Source organism: Nicotiana tabacum, chromosome 24, assembly GCF_000715075.1.
Source record: "Nicotiana tabacum cultivar K326 chromosome 24, ASM71507v2, whole genome shotgun sequence".
Classification (NCBI taxonomy): Eukaryota; Viridiplantae; Streptophyta; class Magnoliopsida; order Solanales; family Solanaceae; genus Nicotiana; species Nicotiana tabacum.
In genome coordinates, this window is record NC_134103.1 from 78,398,277 (window position 1) to 78,426,073 (window position 27,797).

Consider the following 27,797-nt stretch of genomic DNA (forward strand, 5'->3'; position numbering starts at 1 on the left):
ATTTCTGTACTTCTCTAGACACTACAATGCATCAGCTTTTACAGATCCAAATTAGAAGTTACCTATTAGGGTGAAAGCTTAATAATTGAGCTGATACAACATATCGGTACTAATGTTGCGTTAATGTAGGCTATCTACATCATACCCTTTGGGGTGCGGCCCTTCCCCTACCCTACGTTAATACGGAATGCCTTATCCAGCGGACTGCCTAAATAAAGTGTGTAGTCCCAAATAAAGTATGTTTTACATATCTGGAAAATAAGGAAAGTTGTATACCTTCTGAGTTGTGTGACAATACCCTATTCTACATATTATTTTTTCTAATACAAAAGATAATAAACTATTCTACATACTAACATACAAATAATAAGCAACTATTAGCGAGGCATAGTGTGTTAATACCCTATTCTACATACTGAATTTTCTAATATACAAAAAGATAAGCAACTATTAGCGAGGCATAGTGAGACTGACACCACTGAAACTGTAACCTCCCATTACATCAGATGATAGAAATGCATCTCTGCTAGTGGTTTCGGAAAATGAAGACGATGACTTTGGTTCATTAAACTTGGCTTTAGAATCTACTGTGTCGGCTTCAGTATCTGGAATCATGTTGAGAATAGATTGAATAGTTTCCAACTCCCTGACCACTTCTAACATTGAAGGTCTGTCTTCTGGTTTGTCCTCGCAACACTTAAGGGCCAAAGCCGCAAACTTTTCCATGCATTCAGAAGGATAAGGTCCCATTGTACTGTCCATGACTGAGTACATCTTCTCCGAGTCCTGAGCCAAGTGTACCTGCCATTGATGGTTCAAGGGGGTAATTCAATATTTCCGAAAGGGACTATTAAACATGGCAGAGTTGCTCTGTTTGCGACCTATATGTTACGGGTTCGAGGCATTAAGCCTCATTGCAGAAATGCAAGGAAAGATTGTGTAAAAGGTAGTGTTCGCACTTCCCCTATCCCTTCCCTACCCGGAGGTGGATGCACCATACAAATGATGGATTCAAACACCAAGTAAAACATACATGAAAATCACTAAAACGCTAACAAATATTAAATTCTAAAAGCATCATTTGAAAAGTGCAATGTATTCAGCGGTAAGAACTAAGAAGATTAAAAGCTGAACCCATCAAGTTTAAATTTCGAATTTGCCTTTGTCCCTACCCTTGCAATAGTCATGTGCGCGGATAAACCATCTATCAAACATATGCAAGCAATTGGACTTAAGTATTTGTCTTTGAAAGATATACCTCGCGAACAATGTTTTTCCCGTGTGAGATTGGGCGCATGCCGGTTAAGATTTCCAGAAATACAACTCCAAGACTATAGACATCACTTTTATCAGTCAATTTACGGGTCAAGAAATATTCAGGATCAAGGTATCCCTGCATATACAAGTGGAGTATCAATAGAGCCAATTCAGTGATACTAGTGTAAATATAGCAAGGTCAAATGGACAAAAAAAAAGAAGGAAAAGTTTAAGCATCCAAGGAATGGTATATTGTCTTTTTTGATACTGCAATAGCTGAACTTTTAGGAGAGGAGATGCTGTAATTTATAAGGTAGAGGAAATGTTATCTTAGCATTGTCAAAGTATTAAATAAGCCATCAAAATCTTATTGTAATTTCTGTCTACACAAACAAAAAAAAAGGGGAGCCCGGTGCACGAAACTCCCGCTATGCGCGGAATCCGGGGAAGAGCCGGACCACAAGGGTCTATTGTAGCAGCTTTACCCTGCATTTGTGCAAGAGGCTATTTCTGTGGCTTGAACACGTGACCTCCTGGTCACATGACAACAACTTTACCAGTTACGCGAAGGCTCCCGTTGTCTACACAAGTAGATTAAAAAAAGAAAGAATCAGTTGAATGATTAATGTAGTTTAGACTTACAGGTGTTCCCTTCACAATAGTTGATACATGATTAGGTAATACACCTTCATCATCTTGGACAGGTGCAAGCCTAGACAATCCAAAATCAGCTACTTTAGCTGTCATTTTAGAGTCTAGAAGAATATTGCTGGCTTTGATGTCCCTGTGGAATATCGGCGGGTGAGCTTCTGTATGAAGGTAAAGGATGCCCTTAGCTGCACCCAATGCAATCTGTAATCTTGCTCCAAACTTCAAACTCTCTTTACATGTAACTGTCAAAAAAAATGGGAAGGTATCAAATGTTATTTTCTATAATCAAATTGATCAAAAGTTGAAGAATAAAAGCAGCAACCTGATCAGGAAAACCATGAAGTTTACTTTTCAATTTCCTAGATGTGGTTGTTGGCTCTTATTTAGGTGATATCTATGTAGACATAGTGACATACAACTATTAGATCAAAGTCAGCTTCTTGACATCTGATCTCCATTTACACATAAAAACAATATTTAAGAGCATATATTACCAGTCTACCGTACCAATCCAAAGATAGTAGTACTTGTTTAAGGAATATAAAAATATATGAAATCTAGCTCCAAGGAGTGGCGGTCGAAAAGCCGGATAAAATCTTAGGGGACCGAAGTTCCAATCCCAACAGAGTGAGCCATCTGCCTATGTCTCAGTAGGTAGAATTATACCTATGTTGGCGAGAGGTAGCAGGTACTTAGTGAATTAATTAGTCGAGGTGCATGCAAATTACCAGGTATTTGGTGAATTAGTTAGTCGAGGTGCATGCAACCTGATCGGGATAACAACAGTTATAAATAAAAGAAAAGAAGAAAAATATCAAATGCCCCTCCCTGGCTCTTAGCTGCCTTTAATAAAATACTAAGAAAATGAAAATGATGGATCAGAATCGACGAGGAACAGAATCCAGGGAACTCTTTCCTTACCAGAAATCCAGTTTCGCAAAGTTCCATTGCACATGAACTCATAAACCAGCATCTGCAAATGCATAAACAGGAAGACACTAATTTATTCACTTTATGACTCTTAATGCATCAACAGGAAATGAATACTTTTACATTTAGGGAAAGGTTCCTAGTAAAGTGGAGAGAATGAAAAAGAATCCAGATATAAAATGTGTCGTTATTTCTGGAATGGTCTAACAAGGAAAGTGTGTCACATAAATTGAAACGGAGTATGTAATTTGCACACTAAGAAACGTGATGTCTGAAAGATTTCTAGCAATGATTTCAGGCGTATACTAAAGAAATGTGAGAACTAATGACTCGCAATTCGTAGGAAAAGATTGAAAACTAACAAAAGAGATGCTATAGCATACAGTGTGAGTGGATTGATCATACCTGTTCTCCTTCATCACAGTATCCTAGCAACGAAACTAGATTTCGGTGATGTAACCTTGATAACAACGATATCTCTGTCAAGAATTCCTTTTGCCCTTGTAGCGATCCTTCTTTTGCTCGTTTGATAGCAACGATTGTTTTGTCAGCTAAAATTCCCTTAAAAACAGTCCCATATCCTCCTTCCCCAACTTGATTTGAGTTATCAAAGTTGTTAGTGGCAATATTCATTTCTCTGAAAGTGAAGCTTTTAATGCCATCCATTTTTATAGAGAGCCTTGAGGCTGGAATTAAGATATTAAACCTTATAAGCTTTGTCAGTTTTGCAGAAAAGAGTCGAAAGAAACATATTCGTATAAAGTAAAGGTAAAGCTTACCAAATGAGACAACTTACATAAACGTTTCCTAGATGATAAGATGCTTTGGTATTTGGCATGTTGTCTTTTGATTAACACAGCGATAATTGTTGAAACAAATGCAGCAAAAACACCTGCTACAATTGCAGCTATCAAAGCACCTTTGCTTTTATGTTTAGCTTGAATATCAGGATTCACTGCAGCAACACACGGATCCACATGATTTAACTCAATCGAGGAATCATTTAAAGTTGGACTAGAGATACATTGAAGCTACGAAAACTTACAGTACGAATAAGGTCCCAGCAGAGTGAAGTTAAGAAGTTCATAAGGTCCGAAAAGGTCAACTACACTGATATCCCAAGATGAGAAAAGCTCGCTGATACGAATGACCTCACTTTTATTAAATGTACTGACACCAACTGCTGGGAAAACCTTCAAGTGCATTCGGAGACGAGGTCCTTCTTCCCAAGAACTTGATTCAATCAACATTTGGTTAAGGTCCAAATGAAGATCACTAGTCATATACAGCAAAAAATAATGCGCATATGGATCAAAGTAAGAAAAACTAGGACTTTTCAGCCGCCATCCAACTCTTAGAGGTGAGGCACAAGAGCAAGGAACAGGTGATGTTGGGACATATTCATAATAGTTATCCTTAGGGCATGCATGAATAGGACAAGAGCCATTTACATTCGTCGAGTTACTTGTCTCATGTTCTGCTCTGGCTTCAGAACCACAGAATTTGATGATGTTTCTTACATTCTCATTGCTGCACACAGGATTTCCCTGCAACCTAAAAATTGTCTGATAATGTTAGGAGCAGAAGAATTGCCAAAAGTTAGCAGAAATCACTTACTGAGGTTAATGTCCTTTAATCATTGAAGAATCAACCTAAATAGCCATCCACCCAATTGCGTAAACTAAAAATAGTCCGCGGACCGAGAATGTATAATATATGTATAACATGTGTATAACTGTATATAATCAATCTATAATCTATGTATACCGGCTAGGAAAAGTAAACAATGAATCTGGTCTGCTATTTGTGTAAAGATTCCTTTATTATTGAAATGTGGAGATGAAGTGAGTGAGATCATACAATGAGTAATCAATGGAATCTCGTAAGTTTTCTCATTGAATATGGAAAGGAAAACCATACCTTATAGTGACATTCGGAGGAGGTTCAAGAGTACTCGAAATGTCTGAAAGTGAATTATTCCGAAGATCACTAGGTTTGCAAAGAAGATAGAAGGGTTAGAAAACTCCCTCATAAAAATCCAGACCTCTGTGAAAAGGTTCATTCCTGAAGTAAATGATAGTACTATTTAATATCACAAATTTGATGTTACTATTTGGCATCAGATCTTACATCACAAGTCTGGAAGTTGAAGTAAACTTCTTTTGCCAAATGTCGGTAGAAAAGGAACCATTCAAAAGATTGTTCTCCACTGACCTGTGACAAGGCCGTCCAGTCGATTCGTTATACATAAATTGAGTTACAAAATACTAAAGAGATAATATTGCAAGACAGTGAAGATCCTCACAGTTTCTGCAAAGAAGGAAGAGATTGAAAGCTCTTCGGAATAGATCCATCAAGACGATTGTGTGACAGAATACTGCATTATGAATATGTACAACGCATTAGATGAGGACAGATGACAGGAAAAATACAGAGAAATAATGAACTAAAAATATGGCTGAAATGAGACACTAGATATATGAAGAAATCATGTAGCAAGAAACCGCGGAGTATACATAGTTGTCATATTGTTGGAAAGCTTATTCTGAGGTATTGATCCAGACAGTTGATTCCAGCTGAGATCACTGTATAAACAGTAAGCAGGAAGTTGAACATTTCAGAAGATTTTTTTTTTAGTCAAATAATCATGAAGCAAGAAGTATAGGAAGTAGAAGAAACTATTGTAAACTTGAACTTACAGATAGCTTAGGTTCTGTATTCTGCTAAGATCAGGAATGGATCCTTGCAACTTGCAATTTCTGAGACTTCTGCAATATTAACAGAAGCATTGCATCTCCATTTGAGTAGGTGCAATAGGATTCAACTTTACGTCTTATTCTATCTACCCAATCCATCATAATAAGATGTACTGAACATTCTCTTTCATATACATTGTCCAATATATGCATGTAAATTAAGACTACTCACGGCAGACATTAAAAAAGGCAGCCCGGTGCACAAGATATCCCGCTTTCACGCAGGGTCCATGGAAGGGCTGCACCCCAGGAGGTGTGATGTAATTAGCCTAACCTAATGCAAGCATTAGTAGCTGCTTCGATGGCTTGAACCCATGACCTATAGGTCACCCGGAGACAACTTTAACGTTGCTCCAAGGCTCCCCTTCACGGTAGACATAACAATTTCAAAAATTGATAAAGGCAGTAAACAATTTCTAAATCGCACGTAATATTAGACAGGAGGAAGAAGCATTTGAAATTTCAAAGGCGCATAGCACAAATTTAATCATCGAGTCACCTCCCTCATTGCTCTAGTAGCTACAACCTTTACTGTGCTAGTCCTTCAAATGTAAAACTAAATAATGCTGTGTCATAGAGATAAATTAACCTCGTCTGGTCAAGTGAAAAACTAAAAGAAGGAAAAGAGGATAAGAAAAGAACAAAAGAGAAAAACATGTTCAAGGAGCACTTACAGTTTCACTAATGATGAAATGTTTCCATAAGAAGCTGGAACCTCGGAACGGGTGAAATTGTTGTTATCAAGTTGGCTGCATAAGAAAATTCAGAAAGAGAGTTGCTTGTCAAGATATAGTTATACCTCTTAAGAAAAATACAGCTGATCAAAGTCACACATGAGGTTCAATATATGCATATCATATATGTGTGTGTGTGTAGGGACTTACATTATCCGAATAGACGGAAATGCTGAAAACTCAGGAGGAAGGTATCCTGAAAGATTATTATTGTCCAAAAGCCTGTTGACAAAAAAGTATCATCACAAAAACATTACTCCATTAGTTTACAGGCAAAAACAGATAAAGTTATTCTAAATTTATGAAAACAACAACAACAACAAACCCAATATATTCGCACAGGTGGGGTATGGGGAGGGTAGTATGTACGCAGACGTTACCTCTACCCAGTGAAGGTAGAGAGCCTGTTTCCAATAGACCCTCGACAAACGTGTTCTGAGAAAGAGAAGCTAAGAAGAATCTCTTCCATTAACTTACAAGTGAATCAGAGTGGAGATATTGGAAAGCTCTTTAGGGATTTGACCACTTAATGAGTTGTTGTTGAAGTGGCTGCAGACACAAGATATGTTCACATAAGATAAACAAAGATAAAACCTTAGATTTCTTCCAATTTTCATAACAATAAAAATGAGTTGCACTCACATATGTTGCATACTATTTAAATGGGAAAAGGATTTAGGAATGCTTCCAGATATCTGGTTCTGGTCTATCTGGAATATTCTCAGGTTCCAGAGATATCCAAGCTGATCAGGTAAAGATCCTGAAAATCGGTTTCCGTTCAAGAGCCTACATCAACATAATTGCACTTGGATCAAACCAATGGACAAAGTTTTAGAACATATTCTTCACAAGCGTTAGGCTTTAAAGGGCAGCCCAGTCCAGTAAGCTCCCGCTATTCGCGGGGTCCGGGAAGGGCCGGACCACAAGGGTCTATTGTACGCAGCTTTACCCTGCTATTTGCAATAGGCTGTTTCCACGGCTCGAACCCGTGATCTCTTGGTCGCATGACAACAACTTTACCAGTTACGCCAAGGCTCCCCTTCATTAGGCTTTAACATTAGTAAATCAAGAGGGAAGCAAATAAAAAGAGGAACTGAATTCCGTTCAACTTACAGAAGTTTCAAAGACTTGATTTTTCCAATCTCTCCCGGTACACTTCCAGTCAAATCATTCCACATGAAATTCCTATGAGAAAGAGAATTATAAATATATTTTATAAAATCGTAAGTTGCATATATAATAGAAAAATAAGTTAAAAATTCCAATTTGTTATTACATATTGAATAATGTTATATGTGAAATAATATAACTCACATAATTTTAAGATGGGATAGTTGTCCAAGCTCAGGAGCTAAACTTCCAGAAAGATTCATATTCATCAAACGGCTGCACAAGGAGAAAAAGATGTTTAATGTCGTTTCATGCATTGCACTCACACAAGATAGTAGTAGTAAAGAGACATCTTTTGCTAGAGGTTGCAGCTAATTATAAAATCTCGGGAAAATATCCAAATTTACCTCTCTACTATATCAAATATCTCAATTTTATTCTCCGTTATACTTTCGACCATTCATACTGCTGCCGTTAGCAAATGCTACATATTTACCCTAATTTTAACGGAGCTATAGACGGATGTGATTCCACTTGTCTAAATACTTCGGAAAAATCTTCTTTTTGAATATATTACCCTTCATTATATTTCAGGTTAGAGCTATGTTACGGTTAAGGGTAAACACGAGATGATTTGTTAACGACTAAGGTATGACGACGACAACAATAACAAAAAAAAAAAATCCAGTGTAATCCCACATGCGGGGTCTGGGGAGGATAATGTGTACGCAGACTTTAGTTCTATCTTGTGAAGGTAAAGAGTATGTTTCCAATAAATCCTCGGCTCAAAGAAAGACGAAAAAGAAGCAGTAGCAATAAGCAATAACAACAACAAGATAGATACCAGAGCGAAAGAGACAAACATGAAGTAATAGAAATCTAAAGAATCATAAAATGCGAGAATATAGGACAGCCGAAGCGAAATCAGAGAATACAAGAATATAAGGAAAGATAATATTAAGATTTTTTAAATGGCATGAGAAATACAAATTAATCAACCTAATTATGCAACAATAAAGTTTCTTCTTAGTAGATTATAAAATAGAGAAGAGTAACATACAGCTCTCTGACATGCAAGTACCCATATTCTCCAACTTTGTTAAAACAATAAACTTCAGTCCAGTTTGATAAACATGGATCAGTACCCTTCTGCCAATCCTTCAGATACTCCTTATTATCAACTAAACCACTTTTTACAGATACCAAAGCTGAGACTGCAAATGGCAATATATAGGAAATGGTTAATATTCATAATTGATCATCTCAGTATGGAAAATGTACCCATAAAATAAAATTTTCCTTAGAAATTAAGCATCAGCTCTATCAAAAAGATGCTCAAACCTGCTTTTAACATGGACTAATACAAACAAGATGCCATATTTAAGTGTGAAAGTGATTAAGAATTTGAGATTGAGGGAACTGATGAAGTTAGTGAAGTGAAGGGAGAATACATTGACAACGTAAGAGAAATGGAGTTATTGAAAGGCAAGTTTGAAATTTATGTAGTAACAAGACGAGAGAGACGATGAAACATAGTGTTAATTCCAGCGCGCTTGAGCAGTAGTTTTTTTTTTTTTTTTTTGACAATAGTGGATTGCTGTGGTGGCAGCCGAGGGTCTATCGCAAATAAACTATCTACTCTTGGTTGTTGTTGTTGAGTAGTAGTATCTAGGCAAGCCCTCTAGGATAGGTGCGACTTAGGTCATCTATATGGATGACCTCCCGCCAAACCAATTGGGTCATCCCGAAGGGATAGTAGTATTATTTAGTTTTTCCGAATGCTCCAATTTATGTGACACTTTGGTTATTTGAGATTCAAACATCTTAATTTTAACTGTGAATTTAGTTATAAAATCTTTAAATTTTTGAGAAAAATTAACATATTTAGAAACAATCTAAAAAGTACGATAAGTCACATATTAAAAAGAATCACGGTAATAGAAAAATTTGTTTGACTCTTGTAATGATAACACCTTTCACATAAATTATTAGGACGGAGGGAGTAGTGTTATTCTTAATTTTCCTCTTCACGAATAAAACGCTACGATTTCGCAAATTAAAAAAAATGGTGGCATTCTTGCCTTGGCTGCAATCAAAAGGAGGGGCAAATTAAACACTACGTACAATGGTGCAAATAAAAAAATGATACCAACATAAGGAGGAAAATCGCAAAAGGACAAAGAATAGAGTACAAATCAAAAATTTGTGTGGGTAAAAAAATGCAAAGAACTAGTCTTTTGAGATATACCACATGAATTGTGGAGAACAGACCATTGTGAAAGTTAGCTCAAAGTTTTGTTGCAAGACATTTTAACCATTAATTAGCATAAAGGATCTTGTAAAAAATGTATCTACTTAGATATTACTGAAAGCACTTCTATTTTTATGAAATAAAAATAAATAATTGACAACAAAACCCTTTATGCATCCAAGCATAAATTAAATTGTGCTCAAGAATTCTGTAAGAAAGATAATATAAACTTTAATTAAGAAAAAGAGAAGAAAGCCAACCTTCAGAAGGATGAGTAACTTGAGCAACTGTAAGTAGCATAAAACAATAAATTGCCGTAGTAAAAACATATCCAGAATATCTTACTCCCTCCATCTTCAAGCTCTAGGAAAATATCTGGCCAAAGATAGGTTGCCAGTTTCAATTCTAACGAGCCATAAAAAAACATTAGGAATATGGAAAGAAAAAATTAAATAGTAATGGCCAAATTTTCTTTGGACCTAATTTTTCGAGTGCAACACTTATTATAGCAGCCAAAAAATTTCGAATCAGACAAAGCTGTTACAAATGAGTTTGACTATAGTTAAGGAAGGAAGTGCTAGACGTAGTAACACTTTGCTGTTCCAGAGAACCATTCTGAATTTCTGATTAGTCAATAAGCCAAACTACCTTAGCCTAATTACCATTATTTGCAACATGCAGAAGAAAAGTTCCGAATTTGTCTGCTCAACGGTTTTAAAGCAAACAGAGGAGAAACTACAAAATACACAAACATGGTTCTTTCCAAATAAACCCACATTATTTCACCACACTTATATTATAAACACTCACTACTAAAATAAAACAGCAACTAGCGACAGACAAATTCTATAGTTACACAGAAAAATTCATCGCTAATCCCATTTAACAATAGTAGCCAATTCCAATTTTTTTTTGGTGCGACTAGAAGTTGGAATAATATACCTGATGTAGAACACTAGGCGCGCAACTCGACACTCTTCGGCAGTGTAATGCAGATGTATAAGTGTTAAATTAAATAATTTGCTAAACATCGGCTCTTATACCATGTTAAATATTCAATCCAAAACATCAAGGCAATGGTGAAGTGATCGACCAAGACCTTTATAAACTCCTTTGAATATCCTTTTGTACCAAATGCAGGTATAATCAACAACAGTGAGCTTCTTATTTCGTCCACAAAATTCAAACAAGACCCATAATTTTATCTCAAAAGAGAAGAGCGCAGGCTTTATATATATATGCTTGGGGTTGTTGAAGTAATTTAGCCATAATTAATAGCTATGGAGAAGTGGGATTAAGGATTTTGTGTGGGAATGCTTTGCCATGAGAGAGATAAGAAGGCTGATGATGTGATAGTGACATGGAAATATATATATATATGTAAATACGTTCGAAATTAAGAGATGATGGCAATATTGTCCTTGTCGTGATTCCTTCAACAATAAATACATAAACCAAACAGTGGATAGATACGTACGGGAAGAGAGAGAGAGGGGGGGTTGATATATTTGGAAAAAGAAAAAAGATGACTTATTGGTGTTTGGATTATTTTAGGTGAAATAAAGTCTTTTGAGCAGTTGGCTGTTGGATACTTGGATGCTGCTGGCCGACATTTGAGCGGATCCGGGATTTAACCTTTAAATTTTTTAATATTAAACCTATTATATTTTTAAAATTATGAGATTATATCTACTATTTACTGTAATTTTTACGCATAAATTTATAATCCGCAACGAAAATACGTGGAGACATAATAAAGTCTAAAATGGCAATACAGTCGAGATTGATGAAGAGATTGACTAATGACTACTTAGTAACCGGTCTTATTTTCAATATTATGATGTATATAACTTAAGTACTCAATATTGAATATGTATCAAAGCTGGGACGATGACTGCTCTGTTGTTGTATATAAGTATAGCGTCACGCAGAGGGGAAGTTAATTAATTCTCGACGTCCAAATATTTGATGACAATGGCTTTTACGACCTTTAGTATAGCAAAAGTCCCAAAGTTGTAACAAGCCAAGAAGAATTCCTAAATCGTAGCATGTCTCGTGACGTATATTTTTGCTGATATATTGTCGCATTCCAGTTTGAATCCTAATTATGTGATATATATATCAAGCATTTTCAATTATATATGCTTGTGTAGAATATATGCTTCAATAGCTCATTGTTTCTGTCTGTGTAAAAAATTTGAACGATAAATCTTGGTTCATATGTATTTTCATCTGTAAAAGTCAAGGACACCACTGGAGATTTAATTAAGTAAAAAAATAATGTATTATATCTAAAATTTTAAATAAGATGATCACATAATTCGCGTGTTTGACCCCTAGAAAAAAGAACTGGTATGTCATATGCATATTGAATATATAACTAAATAAATAAAAGTATATTCATTTTCTAATATGGTTCGATTTTTTAGTTAGATGACCGTACAATTTAACAGACTTGTGTTGAATATATGCTTCAATAGCTCATTGTCTCTGACTGTGTAAAAATTTTGAATGATAGATCTTGTTTCATATGTATTTTCAATCTGTGAAAGTCAAGGATAGAAGATTTAATTAAGTAAAGAAAAATGTACTATCTCTAAAGTCTAAATTTTTAAATGAGATGATTACGCAGTGTTTATCCCATAAAAAAAGAATAAATTCACCGTAAGCATATTGAAAATATAACTAAATAAATAAAAGTGTATTCATTCTCTAATGTGGTTCGAACTTTAGTTAGATGACAGTACAATTTAACAGACTTTGACTTCAGTTTTCTTTATTCTTTTCCCTAATTTTTTGTTTAAGCCTTGGAAATGGTATTTCCATAGTGCACATACACACTCTGCGCTTAAATGTTCTCCCCTCCTTTTTAATCCATTTAAAACATAAATAATTTAATACAATTAGTTAAACATCACAATTAAATTCAAATGATCTAAAGATCTTGTAACATAATGAATTCTTAGGTTAGTTATAATATTCGTGTGGGGCATAATCTGAATATCTAATTAAACTCAAACTTTAAGGAAATATAGATAGATGAACCTTGTAACCTTTATAACTCGAAGCCCTTACACAACGCGTATGAGATGCTCAGATAATACTCATACAATGAGAATTAAATGCATTTTTCATTATGTTACCATAAAGCTGCCAATATGGGTTTGCCCACTGCGCTACCCCAATTCAGCGCCTGATTTAATATGATTAGGCTAAGATTTTTTGAGGACATTTCAAAACGAGATTTTAAAGGTCGACCCAAGTAAGTCCGTGGCGCATGATGCTTGACCAAGGTTGTGTTGGCTGGCCCGTGGGCTTAATGATGCATTTAATTAAAAATATAGGGAACTAAAAATAACAAGAAGAGTAATCCAATCTCAAACTCGTAATATTTTTTATGTGAATATAAATATTTTTGTTCTTAAAATTTTAGTTATTTCTTAATGTTTAACTAATTAACATTGCATATATTTATAGATTTAGATGAAAATGGATATTAAGATATCTTTGTTTCACAAGAGGATTCAAATATACTTGATGAAGATGATTTGTTGGTATTGGATATGCCATGAGCACCTTAAAAATATTTTTGAGTTATTTGTTTTGAGTATTGACTTGTAATGAATGAAATATTATTCTCTTTTTTTGTGATTTATAGTAATCTATTGGAAATATTATTCTCCTTTGTAGTAATCTATTGGAACAATGTCAAAAGTTATTAAGTTTTGCAGAAATTTTTTAATCAACAAGTATGTTTTTTTGACTTGTGTATATATATATATATCATTTTAGCTTAAAATTTAAATTTTTTAAAAATGGTGGTCCGACATGTGACCCACATAAGGCTGGGTTGGGCTGATCATTTTAAGGCTCATCAAGACAATGGGTCTGCCCAACCAAGCCGTCAAATTCCAAAGCCTGCCCGGACTTGGTGGGCTAGGTTAGGCTGGGCCAACACGTATTGACAGCTCAAGACTTACTATTGAAAAAGAATAAAGATGAACAAAGAAATAATTAAAAATGTCGGGTTATCCATATATCAAAAATTAAGTTATGCAAATTAGTTGCTATTTTTATTGGTTTTCAGATCCTTAATATATACGAAGAAAAACACCATAGATAATAATAAAAACACACAATTTTAACCTAATTTCCCAAGCTATAGGAAATTATTTCTCTCGCATTTTAGAAAAAGTCATTTTATTGTATAGTACAAAAAAACTGATAGGAGACTATTTTAGCACATAAACGGCCACCTCAACATATTTAGCAAAAGCATAAGTAGATAATACAGACAGAAAGTAGTAACATAAACTCAAAAGGAAAAAAGAAAGGAAGTAGTAACATAACCAGTTGACCAACTTTAAAAGAACGGAAAGTTAAAATTAAGAAACAATCAGTGAAAATAAAACACGAAAAAGCAATACACTAATAGGTTACTTTGACTCGTTCAACTAGTTCCTGATAATTATCGTATAAAAATTTATAATGACACGTTATCATTTTCACGTCATGTGTAGTAAAGAGATTAAAATTGATGAATAAAACAATTCAATAGCATGCAAATTTTAAAAATATCCTTTGGTGATATTTTCAATGCTTGATTATAACAATAAAAAATGTTAGTATATTCATTAAACTCTTAGATGAAATGATAAAATCACTCCTATTCTGAATTCTGCCTATACTACCATGTTAAAAGCACAGGCGTGCAAATTAGCCGCATCAACGATCTCAATATATGATTCTATCAAATCTTGATCCAAACACTTAGTTGAAGCTATTGATAATCACTTATTATTGTCATAAAAAACCAGAGTGCATATCTAATGGAACAACAACAGCATTGATTATATACAAGTCTTTTATTCCTCTCACAATTGATTCAACTTGCTTATATATTTACATACCTCGGACTTAATACTGAACCTCTGATACTTCATAAGAAGGGTAGCAAGTCCTTAGCCGTATCAACGAGGCCTGATGGAGGGAATAACACCACTCACAAGCTCAAGCTCAGTTCCTTGAAAATCCATAGTCGTGGTGTTGGTGGTGGTGTGTCTAGAATAAGCCGAAGTTGGTGATGACGATGACATTCCAGATATGGAAACATCTAAATCGGGTGCAGTATTATTGTCGAATGCTGGAAGCATATAAGTGATGTTCTCTAACTCTCTCACCACTTCTAGCATTGTAGGCCTGTCCTTTTGTTCGTCCAGTGAACACCTGAGGGCCAAATCCAGGAATTTCTTGACACATTCTGAGGGATACGGACCCATACTCCTGTCAATGACAGAAGCCATCGTCCCTGATTGACATGCTGCATTCACCTGTCATTAGTACAAAAGTAACTTTTCTTACTCGTTCGTTCCAAAAACAATGACATTTTCACTTTGAGGAGTCAAATTAATAGTTTCTTTTTTTCCTTTTCTTTCTCCAATTTTTTAAAATATATTTAACAGCTGTAATTTATAGTTCCTTTTGAATCAATGTCTGATTCACATAAAAAAAAAGATGTGTTGCTCCTCGTATTCTGAATTCCCCCATTCTTTTCAGGATGGTGAGTGCTAACATTGGATTAGCTAGATAATTGAGGACATCACATATTTATCTGGAGAAACACTTATTCGATAGTATTTGAGATTAGAGGGGTGCATATATGGATGCTGATCGTAATTTGTATCACAATGTTAACATCAAAGCATCCAACTTACCTAGAGAGGCTACATAAAGTAATGCAAACAAAATTGTTGAAGTGTGTGACCAACTCAACTTTTGGAGAGAGCACACTTTTATACTTAATTATGTCTTCAACTCATCATGAGCAAAGTGAAATGCTAATAAAACTTTAGGGAAAAATAGCATCAAGTACCTCCCGGACGATGTTCCTGCCATGAGATATAGGTCGCATCCCTGTTAAAAGCTCCAGAAACACAATACCAAGGCTGTAAACATCACTTTTCTCTGTCAACTTGTGAGTAAAGAAGTACTCAGGATCAAGGTAGCCCTACATAAGTGCCAAATTTTGGCAACTGTCAGCAATCTTTGGAAAGCAGAGAAAAAATAATTGAAAAGGTAAAAAGAAATTTGAAATACAAGAGGACTATAGTATGTGCATTCATGATTAAACCTCACAGAGTGAAGTTGAGAAAAAGAGGGAAGGAAAGAAGGAAAGAGCAACCAAGCAAGTGACAGAGAGAGACAGAAAAGAGAGGTAAATTTGGCCGAGATCCACCCACGCTTCATGCTTTTCTCTATATGTATATTATATTCATTATTGTAACTTGGCGATGGAATCGTACTTGATTAGTTAAGCTCAAAATGGTAAAATATCTGAAAATCATAATTTGCTCATTGTTAATCACAGTATAACAGTGACAGATGTTTAAATCTATAATCCGTATGAGGCATGGTATTCTGATGTTCATTCTCAAACTGCAGGTCTTATTTCATTGCCATTTTCTAGCTTTTCTATTGCAGGCTTCAACGTATAAGATGAGCAAAGCCTTACTGGAGTTCCTTTCACAACAGTGGATACATGTCCACTCGTTTCAGCATCAGGTAATGGTGCTAGCCTTGAGATTCCAAAATCAGAGACTTTTGCGGTGAACTTAGAGTCCAAGAGTATGTTATTTGCCTTGATATCACGATGAATTATTGGTGGATCAGCTTCAGTATGGAGGTAGACAATGCCCCTGGCAGCACCTAAAGCAATGTATAGCCTTGTTCCAAGACTCAGAGGTACCCTATATCTAGCTGTAAAAATAAGTAAAATCTTAATTTGGAGATACCTGTTCTAATATTCATATCGAAACTGGCACATGATTAAAATTCAGAATATAAAGTTTAACACGACAAACTTGCCAATGACCACACAAGTAAAAAAAAAACAAGGAACTAATAGTGGTGATTGGAATGAGAGAAATCATAGCTTTACTTTCACCTACGCAAGCACACTACTAGAGGGATATATCTCTCACCCTCTTTCTTAGGTAAGAAATAAAACATCCTTTCCTCCAGACGAAAGAAAAAAAGGGAAAAGAGGAGAATTGTTGTGCTTGCTTTTAGCAAAAGGAAGTCAAATGACACCATAGGCAAAGGTAGGATAGATGACGTACCCGAGAGAAGATCATGTAAGGAACCATTTGGCATGAACTCATACACTAACATCTGCACGCACACATAGTCAACTATTACAAAGTCACATGTAATTCGCTTCCCAACGATCTATTCTGGGTTCATTTATATGTATGTATATTAATATATATTACTTTTCCAGTTAGGAGAATCTTACTTGTTCACCTCCTTCATTACAGTATCCCACCAAAGAAACCAGATTTCGATGATGCAAACGTGACAATAATTCTATCTCAGTATAGAACTCTTTTTCCCCCTGCAATGAGCCTTGATGTGCACGTTTTATTGCCACTATTGTGCTCTCTGCTAAAATGCCTTTATAGACCTTTCCATACCCTCCTTGTCCAATTTCAGTAGTGCTGCTAAAACTGCTTGCTGCTGCCTCTAATTCCTTAAAACCGAATGCCTTAACACCTTCTATTCTCATTGGAAATTTTGGGGCTACATAAAGAAATGAAGGAATATCACTATGAGTTCCGCGTGGTCTTGTGTAAATTTGTTTAAGCATGAAAGACATCAATGCCATAGAAGATTCAATTACTCAGAACTAGATATCCATTGAAAACTTTATCTTGAAAAGTTGACATAAAAAGAATGAAAAAAACAGATTAGGGTAGGGGTAAGGTCTGCGTACACACTTCCCTCCCCATACATAAAAAGAATGCAAAAAACATATTAGGGTAGGGGTAAGGCGTGCGTACACACTACCCTCCCCATACTCCACTTGTGGGATGGCACTGGGTTTATTATTGTTGTTGTTGTTGTTGAGTGTGACATTAATACAAACGAACCTTTTATATGATAGTTGGCTTCAGCTAACTTAGTTCACTTGAAGAATATCAAGTAATCCTGACTAGCAAAGAACATTAATAATAGTCTAATTAATGTACAAATAACATAAGCAATACAAAAAGGGTATTCCTTAGGTATATATGTCCAGCACACACCTTCTATTTCTTTTTTTTCCACTTTTGTTTTAGGGGGATGGGCGTGGGCGGAGAGCTTACTGTAAATATGCGCAAACTTTCCATAAACTGCAAATTCTCTGCCCATGTGAAGAAGCATATTGCTTAACTCTTTTCTAAAGAAAATTCTAAAGTAAATCATCCAGCAGTATCATAGTTAAAATTACAAATGAAGGTACTAAGAAAAATAATTTGCCACATAGGAAAAGATGGTCAATACTGGCAACTCTGTGTTATTCTTGATTATATAGAGAATCTAAACAAGTAGGGTACGGAAGACAAGATTGTACACTTGCTGGCAAATTTGTGTTCTTCAGAAGCTGGAAATTGTATGAAGCACTCAAAGAATGTGGTTTCAAGTCCCTTTTTTGGTGATTCATCAGACCATCCAAGAAAATATTGATGATAGGCTAGAAATATGAGTTTTTGTCTATTTTGCACCTATTATTTGCTACACTTTAATTGTATTTGAGCTAAAATGTGGACAATTTATACTCATTACGTATTTTTTGTTGTGTAGGTTGAGATTCCGGGCTAAGACGAGTTTTTGGAGTTAGATTGAATAAAAAGAGAACTTTGAAGTCTGAGTAAAATTTTGAGAATTAAATCGGGATCGAGTTCGGGGGCCGAGGACCGAGTACGTATTTGAAAGTGAAAGAAATAAAAAGCAGAAGAGGAGGAACTAAGGAATGAAAAGTTGGCAAGACACTTTGTGTCTGCCAACATGCCAAACATTGTGGCAATTCAAACAAACACGACAAGCCACAATTGAGCAAGTTCTGATATTCTCCAAAGTCATGACGTGACGTCATGTCCAACAAGGGGGCCGCCTATATACTTTGTTAGGCAGAAATGAACAACAGCCCTCTGATTTTGTCCATTGGCACGTCGTGCGGCGCAACGTGCCCGACGGCGTGTCAATGCAATTTTTAGGTCTGTGCAATCCTATTTCGACCCATTAAGGTTATTTCGGTTTAAGACTATTCCTACACGGTTTAAATACACGATAAACACGTTTTTGAAGGGGATTCGACCTAGGAACGATTGGAAGAGCATTGGAGGCTTCAAGACACAAGATTTCATCATCTTTCCACCAATTCAATACGGAAGTTTGGATTGCAATGCTGGATTTATTTTTTCTTATTCTTTAACTCTATTTGTGATGACTTCCTCCATGATTATGGAACAGTTTACCTTAGGATTTGACATGATTTGGTGACTTGATTGTTATCTGCGGATTTGATTCTTGTTTGATTGCTTGAATTTGTTGGAGGAGCTTTAACTCTAGTAGTAATTTTATTCATTATCGTGTTTAATCGGAAGAGGAGCATAATTTTGAATATTGTTGTATCGCATGCCTTAATTTATTTTGGTACTTCTTTAAAGTAATCGAAAGAGCTTTGTGATCTACCTTTTGAATTAAGATTGAGAAATATTTGCGAGAAATTTCTCTTAGACCATTCCTACCAACAGATTCTTGCAAGTTTCACCGCACTTCATATTAGCTTATTTGAATGGTTTAAGTTTAATCGAGAGAGGAACCTGAATCAAAATAATAGGGTAATAACCCGTTGAATTCGTGAGAATCAATAGAACATTAAGAGTGAAATTTAACAGTGCCAATTCCAAGATAACAATCTTGCACTTATCATGTCATGTCATGTCCCTTATTTCTCACACTGGTAACCAACCAATTATGCTAATCTCTAGTTCTTCGCGATCAATTGTTATTTGCTTTACTTTTAATAGTTAATTGTGGTTCATAATCATTCCAATCAAAGTGTTAATCCTCTTGGATAGCAATTAACTAGAAATTATTCAAACATTATTTAAATCTAATCCCTGTGGAGACAATAATTTTACTATACTATCTTTGACTAGCGAGCATAAATTTTCTTGTGTGTTTTGCGCTCGTCAAATATAAACCTATTGACTACTTAACCAACAGGTTCTCGAATGGGGTGAGTGAAAGAGATGGAGAAGAAACTCTCCATAGCTGAGCAAAAGTCAAATATGATAACTGAAGATTAACTCACATGGTTGATCTTTTGAGACATGGAACCTCCGACGCATTTTAAGCAACACAAATGCTATGGCCGTAAGTATCACAGCTGCAGCACATAGGGACCCTAAGATAATTCCAACCAAGGTGGCTCTGCTGATTCTGCTTCCCCCTTCCCCTACCCCCACCGGGGGAAAAAGGACTGCAAGAAGAAAATCATTAGTAATTTAACCGTGAGAAAGCAGGAAGTAAGAGAAGAAGAGAGCAAGTTATTCTCTCTCTTATACGATAGCATATTTTGAAATTACCTTATGGTTTAACTAAGATTTTACTTAATTAAGCACTTACAGTAATGTCGTCAATTCAGTTTTAGTTGACCCTACTGAATATCTAAGAGCTCACTAGCATCTCTGTCAGTATAGCATTTTTTATGAGGATGTTGAGAGTCAGAGCAGACACGGTGCCTAAAGAATTTCATTGGTTTCATACTTGCATACATCTATGACAACAAGAAGAAACTATGCTCTGTATCACAAGATAAACGATATAAATAAACATTTTCAGAAACGAAAAGGAGCACAACGGAAAGATAATTTTTATCTGAGCATGACTAGAAAAAGAAAAAAGAATTTAATAATAATCATAATAATTATATTCAAGAATCAGCAAGAATAAAATAAAAATTAGTCGTGCAGGCACACAAGAGTTCCAGAATTCCATTCTAGTTGAAATATATCCGAGAAGGCATTAAACACAAAATAAGAACTGAAGAAACAAGTTGTAAGATAATCAAAGGCATTTCTCTCAGCTTGCATGCTAATCTCAAACTTGGGTTCTTGTGCCTCCCTAGAGAAATTTGAACTAAAATTTGTATTTATCACTCTACATTCGTGACCTCAGTTGTAAAAAAAAACGAGATTCAAATTGGTTTTACTTTAAATTCCTCAGGAAATCATTACACAACTACAACTAAACACGTCCACATTTTAATGAATTTGATCTCAGTAATATTACAGATTATATCCTACTTACGCAAAAACACAACGGGTTTGGAAACATACCAGAACTATACCCCATGGCAGTGAAATTGAGCAGATCATATGGGCCAAAGATATCAGTTCCAGTAAGATTAAACAAAGCAAATTTGTTTGCAATCCGTACTATCTCGCTGTCATTAAATTTTCCAAAATCATTTATTCTAGAATCATTTGTACGTGGAGGGTAGAATTTCAGAAACATCCCAAGCCTAGGACCGCTTTCCCATGCGACCGATTGAATGAATAATTGATAATAATCCAAGTTAACGCTTTTTGTTATCCACTGTTCAAAGTCACTATGATGTGGTGGAAAGTCTGAAATGCTGGGGCTTCTTAAACGTAAACCAACTCCAAAAGGTGCTGCACAAAAGCAGTCATCCGTTAATGCTGGGACATGTTCGAAATCCTTGTTGCAAGGCTGCTGTGCGGAACAACTTGGAATAGAGTTGTTCAAGCTTCCATACTCTTCATCTTCATGTTTTGATTTACAAAATTGTATAATCTGATGCTCATTTGCATTTCCACAAACAGGATTTCCATAAAGCCTGAAGTTATTCCATTAAAGCATCATCATTTATGGAATAATTAAGTCAGAACTCAGAAATATCAAGGAACTTCACTCTAACGTGTAATTCCACACTGGATTCAGAGTATGTTTCAGATGAATGTTAAAAGTATAAGATGAACAATATGAACATTTCATAACCCAATAAAATCAAAATTGGCTTTTGGTCCAGAAAGAATTTTGCACATCCGTTAAATATAATAAAGTGAAGTTTTCCTAATGAGGACTGCTGTAACGATTAACGGACAGCCCTTGCCTGTCATTACTCGTTTCTAACTTCAAGGTTTACAGAAACTTTACAGCTAGTGTAATGTTAATATCTATAACTTAGCTAATTAACACAAATGTTGTCATGGGAAGTTCTATAGCAAGTCTGCCTGAGAGTTCTTCATGTTAGTTATTCTGTTTAAAAGGGCAGCCCGGTGCACTAAGCTCCCGCTATGCGCGGGGTCCGGGGAAGGGCCGGACCACAAGGGTCTATAGTACGCAGTCTTACCCTGCATTTCTGCAAGAGGTTGTTTCCATCGCAGAAAATAGAAACTAAAGACTCCACAGAATTATTTCAGATATTAAAGCTTATAAAAAAACAGGACCATGAGCGATAAATAGCAATTGAGTTAGGGGAGCTTGATTCGCCACATACAATTATAAAAGCCGAGAACTGAAAGTAAGTACAATAATATATATGTACAAGATTATCGGAAATAAGGTCTTACATAATATCGACATTTGGAGGAGGATCAAGAATCCCTGAAATATCTGAGAGTAAATTACGTTGAAGGTTCCTGCACAAAGGAGATCAACTGGATAAGCCTGGCAATCTGATAAATTAACATTTGAGGGGCCCTTTCTAGTCAGACATGGCATGGTTTAGTAAGAGGACAAAATACACACTTTATTACCTACCTCTAACAAAACAAAAAGCAGACAGATTATTTTTTTTTATAAGGTTAAAAAAAAAAAAAGCAGACAGATTTTTCCTTGTTGTATTTTAAGTTTTTAACTAGAAATTGTTGTTGCCAATGGAAACATTATTCCTTGAATGTACTTTATTTTTCAGGATACATTTTTTGTCTATCCAAAACTACATGTGAATTGAAAGCTACCAAACTGAAATTGGCACATAAACTTGACTTGATTAACTACAAAAAGCTTTTATCTTGGCTCCCAAGGCCTTGGTCTGGTAGTAAGAGCACAACTTGTGACATATGGGTTAGGCGCAAGTCACGGCTTTGATCCCTACTGCAAACAAAAACCTGGAATTTAAATGGATAAGGGTAAAGGACCATTACCCACCGTGTTTCAAACCTCATGGGCTCTTGGGGATTTCAAAAAAAACTTTTATTTTGTCTCTTATGGTTACTAACTTAAACAGCCAATAGATTGTGGAAAGTACAGAACATAAACATGAAAATAAAGTACTGATAAGAGGAATATGTACGAATGAGACTCTTACAATCTAAGTCGCGCGTCTGGGGAAAATGTCATATTCTCCCAAATGGTAGTTGGCACAAAACCACTTAACCTATTATTGTTGAGTGACCTACAAGAAAAATAATTTTGACGGAAGGAAATGTCAATACTGCATTTAATAGAGTATCGAATGAAATTTAAAACCTCCTGAGAAACAAGAAGCAAAGATTGAGCAAATGAAGCTCCTTACAGTTTCTGCAGACTTGGAAGGGCAGAAAAGTTCGAAGGGATAGAACCATTGAGCATGTTTCCAGACAGAATGCTGCAATCATCGCCAAAGTACTTAGTCCACTATTGAGAGTCTGATACCAAGAGTAAGTTACTCAAACATGAAAAAGAAAAGGGTGTGTATTAAGAACTAATGTACATTCAACCGCCTACTGGTAGATGTCGATAGGGAGTGGGGGAGGGGGAGGTGAGAAGAGGAAGGGAGGGAGATAAAAAGATGAGGGAATAAACCAGGAAAGATTTGAGCAGTTTCAAACTTTACCAGAAACTTACATGGTTGTGATATTATCAGACAGCTTATTGGAAGGTATATTTCCCGTGAGTTGGTTTCTGCTAAGGTCTCTGTGACATGAAAAATTTATATCAGATGAATCGTCACTGGTTGTAAATTTAACTCTCTGAATATCAGCGCAAATTAATTGAGTGGCAGATGAGTTCAACTTCATCTGGTATAGAAGAATTATTATGCAGAATTTCACCGATATCAACACTATCAAGAGGTTAGCAAAACAGAAACATTTTAACTGGACAGAGAAATTTCTCGATGAAGTATGCTTACAAGTAAAGAAGGCCTGGTATTGTGCTCAGATCAGGAACTGTTCCTTGCAAGTTGCAGTTCCTAAGACTCCTGCAGGTTTGATGAAATATTATACTACGTAATTTTCATTAAGGAAAGGTTAATAAAATCATAGTATCATTACATCGTAAGCTTCATAGTATAGTATAGATTTCCTCCAACAATCTTTATCACTTTCTTTAAATTGTTACTCCATGTTATGTAAAAAGCCACTCTTTAAGAATGAAAACATTAGTGTAATTTTTCTCGTTTCGTGTGAGGAGGGGAGATAAAGACCTTTATGAAAATAAATTGATAATCATGGGAAGAAAATGTTTTATTAATCCTCTTTTATGATGCTACCGTCTGTCAAAGGTTACATCAACGGGGATAATATTTATTTCAGAATATTCCACTTGGGGACTTATTTTCTGATCAAAATTTGGGATAAATAATCTTTAAGTGATGACAAACATCCTTTAGAACTATATATTCTTGCTTTGTGCAAACAGGCATCTATAAACAGCAGAACGAGAAGGGGGATATAAACCAATAAATGTAAGAGATGAATAGTAACATACAACTTCAAGAGTTTGGACATATTGCTGTAAGAAGCTGGAATCACAGAGCCTTCAAAGTTATTGTTGTCAAGTTGACTGCAAAAGTTGTTATTGTGGGGGAAAAGGGGTGTTGGGGTTTGCTTATTAATGCTGAAATGACATTAAATTATTGAGAAAAATCAGCAAAAGCTTAGAGTTAAAAGAGAGGTGATACAGAATCTTTAAGCTCGGCATCTGTGCAAGCTCTGGCGGAAGGTAACCTGATAAGTTGTTGTTGTCCAGAAGACTGAAATAATGCACATCCAAGTAAATCCAAACATGAAAATTGCAGAGAAAAAATTCCTAGCTCCTATGGCATTGTAACTCTGCTTGCCAATTTAGTCATACTAGGTGTTGTAGGTTAAGTGATTCTTACAAGTGTTGAAGCGGTAAAACAGAAAGCTCCGGAGGAATTTGACCGCTTATTGAATTGTTATTCATATGGCTGCATTCACAACAAGAAGGATTAATACAGAAACTAAACATATCCATACCACCATAACGAGCAGAGAATCTTTGGGTTCTAGTGGAGAACTCACAAATGCACAACTTTTGGCAATTTTGCAAACGATTTTGGTATTGGTCCCGATATAGCATTTAAGTCCAACTGAAATTTACTTAAGTTAGGAAGATAACCAAGCTCTTCTGGTAAAGGACCTGATATTTGATTTCCACTCAAAAGCCTGCAAGAACAGAAGAAGTGCACAATCCATATATGTTGAATACATGCAAGTTGTTTATTAGATATCTTCAGCTACAACATCTGAAAGCAAAAGCATTGATTGTAAACAGTAAGGCATATGCATATTCGGGCTTCAACTGAAGCAAGGATTCGAAAATGTTGATTGAAGTTTATATGGAGAAGTGAAATTCCAGTAAATGTTTATGTAACTTCTTATGATAAAGATAAGACTTCATTTCTCAATATAGATAATTTAAAAATTAGTTTTCTCTAACAAACTAATTTTTTAACCATTATTTTAATATTTCTTCAATTAGAAAACGCAATACACGAGTCAAAATAACACTTTAAACTCTGTCCATTCATACACTGTTACATTTTATGTTTTCTGTATTTTTTTTAAAATCCCGATCATTAGAAGCAATCTTCGCTAGCACAACGACCTCGTCATAGCAACCTTCACTACGATAGAAAATGACAATGAGTACACGAAGGCCATAGTTTTGTCTAAACTATTGATGTTTTTCAAATGATCATATCAAACAAAAAGGGGGTTCTCTTAACAATGATTAGAATGAAATGGAGGGAGTAATGTTTTTCCTAATTAAGCAGTGAAGAGACATACAGTAGCCTCAGAGCAGTAATGTTGCCTATCTCCTTCGGTATGCTGCTGCTAATGCTGTTCCACATGAAATTCCTATGAAAAAATGAGAAAGCAACGGAATCATTATCACCAAAACCAAAGCTGAAATAAAGGTAGTACTAATTACTGATACTTGACAAATGCTAATTAATATCAAATGGATGTAATATAATTGTAGGGACTCACAAGATTTCCATTTGTTTTAGCTGGCCAAGCTCAGGAGCTAGTGTACCAGATAACGATAAATTCATCAGACGCCTGCATTTCCGCATGAAACAGAAAAGGAAAAGCTTTCAAACACAATGCATTATGAGATGTTTGGTTGTCACAAATTTTGAGTAAGGTTATTCACCCAATATTACTACAGAAAAATACATAAAACAACATAGAGAGGGAGAGAGGAGATCGAGGTGCGTACAATTCTTTGACGTGCTGATAACCGTCAGTTTCGTTTTGAACACAGTGCACAAAAGACCACGAAACGCATGGGTCTTTCTCCTTTTCCCAATTCCTCAGATAACCCACCGGATCTTCTACTTTCCGGCGAATCGCCTCTAACGCCGTCACTGCACATTCCGGTAATGTCACACCAGTAACTAATTGCTACTACTACACAGTTATTTTTTCATCTACTACTTTTTTGTTATGTGACAGTTAAAAGTTAAAACTTATGAAAATTTAACTTTAGCAGTAGATAAATATTACTTAACCGTGATTGAGTCATACATGTGTGTTTGAAAAGCACTTATATTGAATTTAAGTTTTTATTGTGTGACACAATTAAGGGCTCATTTGGTACTAGGGAATAGGGATAAAGGTAATTAATCTCAAAATTAAATTTAAGATAGTTTATCTTACGTTTGGTCGAGATAAAATCGTGATATAACTAATTCCCGAATTAGTTATCGCGCGAGTGTAGTGTTATTTTTATTACCAGGAGAGAGTGAGATAACAATCCCAACCAAACGACCCCTTAGTTCTTTCTAAGAATTAAAAAAGGCAGCCCGGTGTACTAAACTCCTGTTATGCGCGGGGTTCGGGGAATGGCCGAACCACAAGGGTCTATTGTACGCAGCATTACCCTACAAATTCTATATTTGATACAATTTAGTTTTAATTTTTTCGATTTACGTTTAGTGAAAAGTTTCTATAATCATACAAATATTATGGCTTGTTTAAGACCATAAATTTTAACAGTCTTGTTCTTTATTCTTATAGCCTCACAAATGTTGAATGTTAAAAAACATAAGGTTCAAAATTCTTTCAATCTTAAATTTCATACTATTAAACTACCTTACATAAATTTAAATGGAGGGAATGTGCAGCTTGATTCTTTTTTATTTTATTTTTCACCGGATAATTTAGTTAGTGGAGCATTAGTTAAGGTCAAAATTCCTTGAAGAGATGCGATAAAATAACAAAGAAAACAGTGAGAGAAAGTACATTCATTTGGATACAACAAAACCAGTTTAATGTGGTTTAAGGAGGGTAGACTGGAGGGTTTGTTTCCGATAGATCGGCTTAAGAAATAGTAAAAATAAAGCAAATTACATTCATTTGGATCTGGAAGGAAATTATGAAGTGAAATTTAAGGAAGAAATGATAAGGAGGAGAGAAATTACCTTCATTTGGATCAGTGATCATTGATTGTCCATAAGCAGACCAAAATGTTGAAAGAGCGACAACCAGTAATATCAACTCACTGTGTCTTATTACCACCTTTCCTCTTCTACCTCTGTCCATCTCCAAATATCCTTAAACCAAAATATTATCTTTTTAGTTCTTTGAAAACAAATGTTTTTATTTCTAAGTTGCTAGGAAAATCCAGGAGGAGAGCCTTGGTCACAGGTTCGAGCCGTGGAATCAGCCATTAATGCTTGCATTAGGGTAGGCTGCCTACATCACACCCCTTGGGGTGAGACCCTGCGTGAACGCGGGATGCTTTGTGAATCGGGCTGCCCTTTTTTGATAGAAAAATACATCATGAAAACATTTATCTCTCATTTTGAATTAGTGTAGAACATAATTTAATTTCTAGATATTAATTATTGAACCTCTTACCAGAAACTTGAGAGAAATCGAAAAGTTAGAGAACTCAACCAATGTAGAAATGTCTGCATAAACAGTAGGAAAGAAGTAATCATTCTAAACATGTGGATGTAAGATATGGGAAGTTTGTTGAGAGTTGACACTGGCAATCTTGAACTTGTCAAGTTTTCCT

The 27,797-nt window shown here is 35.4% G+C and overlaps 2 protein-coding genes across 3 annotated transcripts; both read right to left on the reverse strand.

The window, feature by feature from the left end:
* Positions 1-222: 222 nt before the first annotated feature.
* Positions 223-11,157, reverse strand: LOC107779552 (putative LRR receptor-like serine/threonine-protein kinase At1g06840). 2 transcript variants are annotated; one of them, XM_016600000.2, is made up of 21 exons: positions 10,632-11,157; positions 9,950-10,064; positions 8,499-8,652; positions 7,643-7,714; positions 7,442-7,513; positions 6,971-7,114; positions 6,806-6,877; positions 6,479-6,550; positions 6,269-6,343; positions 5,538-5,606; positions 5,355-5,423; positions 5,144-5,215; positions 4,969-5,052; positions 4,759-4,827; positions 3,884-4,392; positions 3,635-3,793; positions 3,244-3,524; positions 2,830-2,881; positions 1,900-2,150; positions 1,259-1,393; positions 223-801 (listed from the first exon to the last, which is right to left on the reverse strand). In XM_016600000.2, exons 2-21 carry the CDS (start codon positions 10,041-10,043, stop codon positions 451-453), a joined length of 2,856 nt encoding a protein of 951 aa, XP_016455486.1. In that variant the 5' UTR covers positions 10,044-10,064; positions 10,632-11,157; the 3' UTR covers positions 223-450. The 2 variants fall into 2 exon arrangements, with proteins under 2 accessions (XP_016455486.1, XP_016455487.1); XM_016600001.2 differs by having other exon boundaries at positions 9,950-10,094; positions 10,632-10,768.
* A 3,141-nt stretch (positions 11,158-14,298) lies between these two features.
* On the reverse strand, positions 14,299-27,772 carry LOC107779553 (putative LRR receptor-like serine/threonine-protein kinase At1g06840). Its single transcript, XM_016600002.2, has 21 exons — positions 27,638-27,772; positions 27,199-27,330; positions 25,995-26,142; positions 25,763-25,834; positions 25,559-25,630; positions 24,791-24,934; positions 24,628-24,696; positions 24,427-24,498; positions 24,234-24,308; positions 23,656-23,724; positions 23,370-23,438; positions 23,059-23,130; positions 22,852-22,938; positions 22,112-22,180; positions 20,855-21,375; positions 19,828-19,995; positions 16,984-17,267; positions 16,808-16,859; positions 16,201-16,445; positions 15,562-15,696; positions 14,299-15,019 (listed from the first exon to the last, which is right to left on the reverse strand). The coding sequence occupies exons 2-21, from the start codon at positions 27,317-27,319 to the stop codon at positions 14,660-14,662; spliced, it is 2,904 nt and encodes a 967-aa protein (XP_016455488.1). The 5' UTR covers positions 27,320-27,330; positions 27,638-27,772; the 3' UTR covers positions 14,299-14,659.
* Between the last annotated feature and the right edge of the window lie 25 nt (positions 27,773-27,797).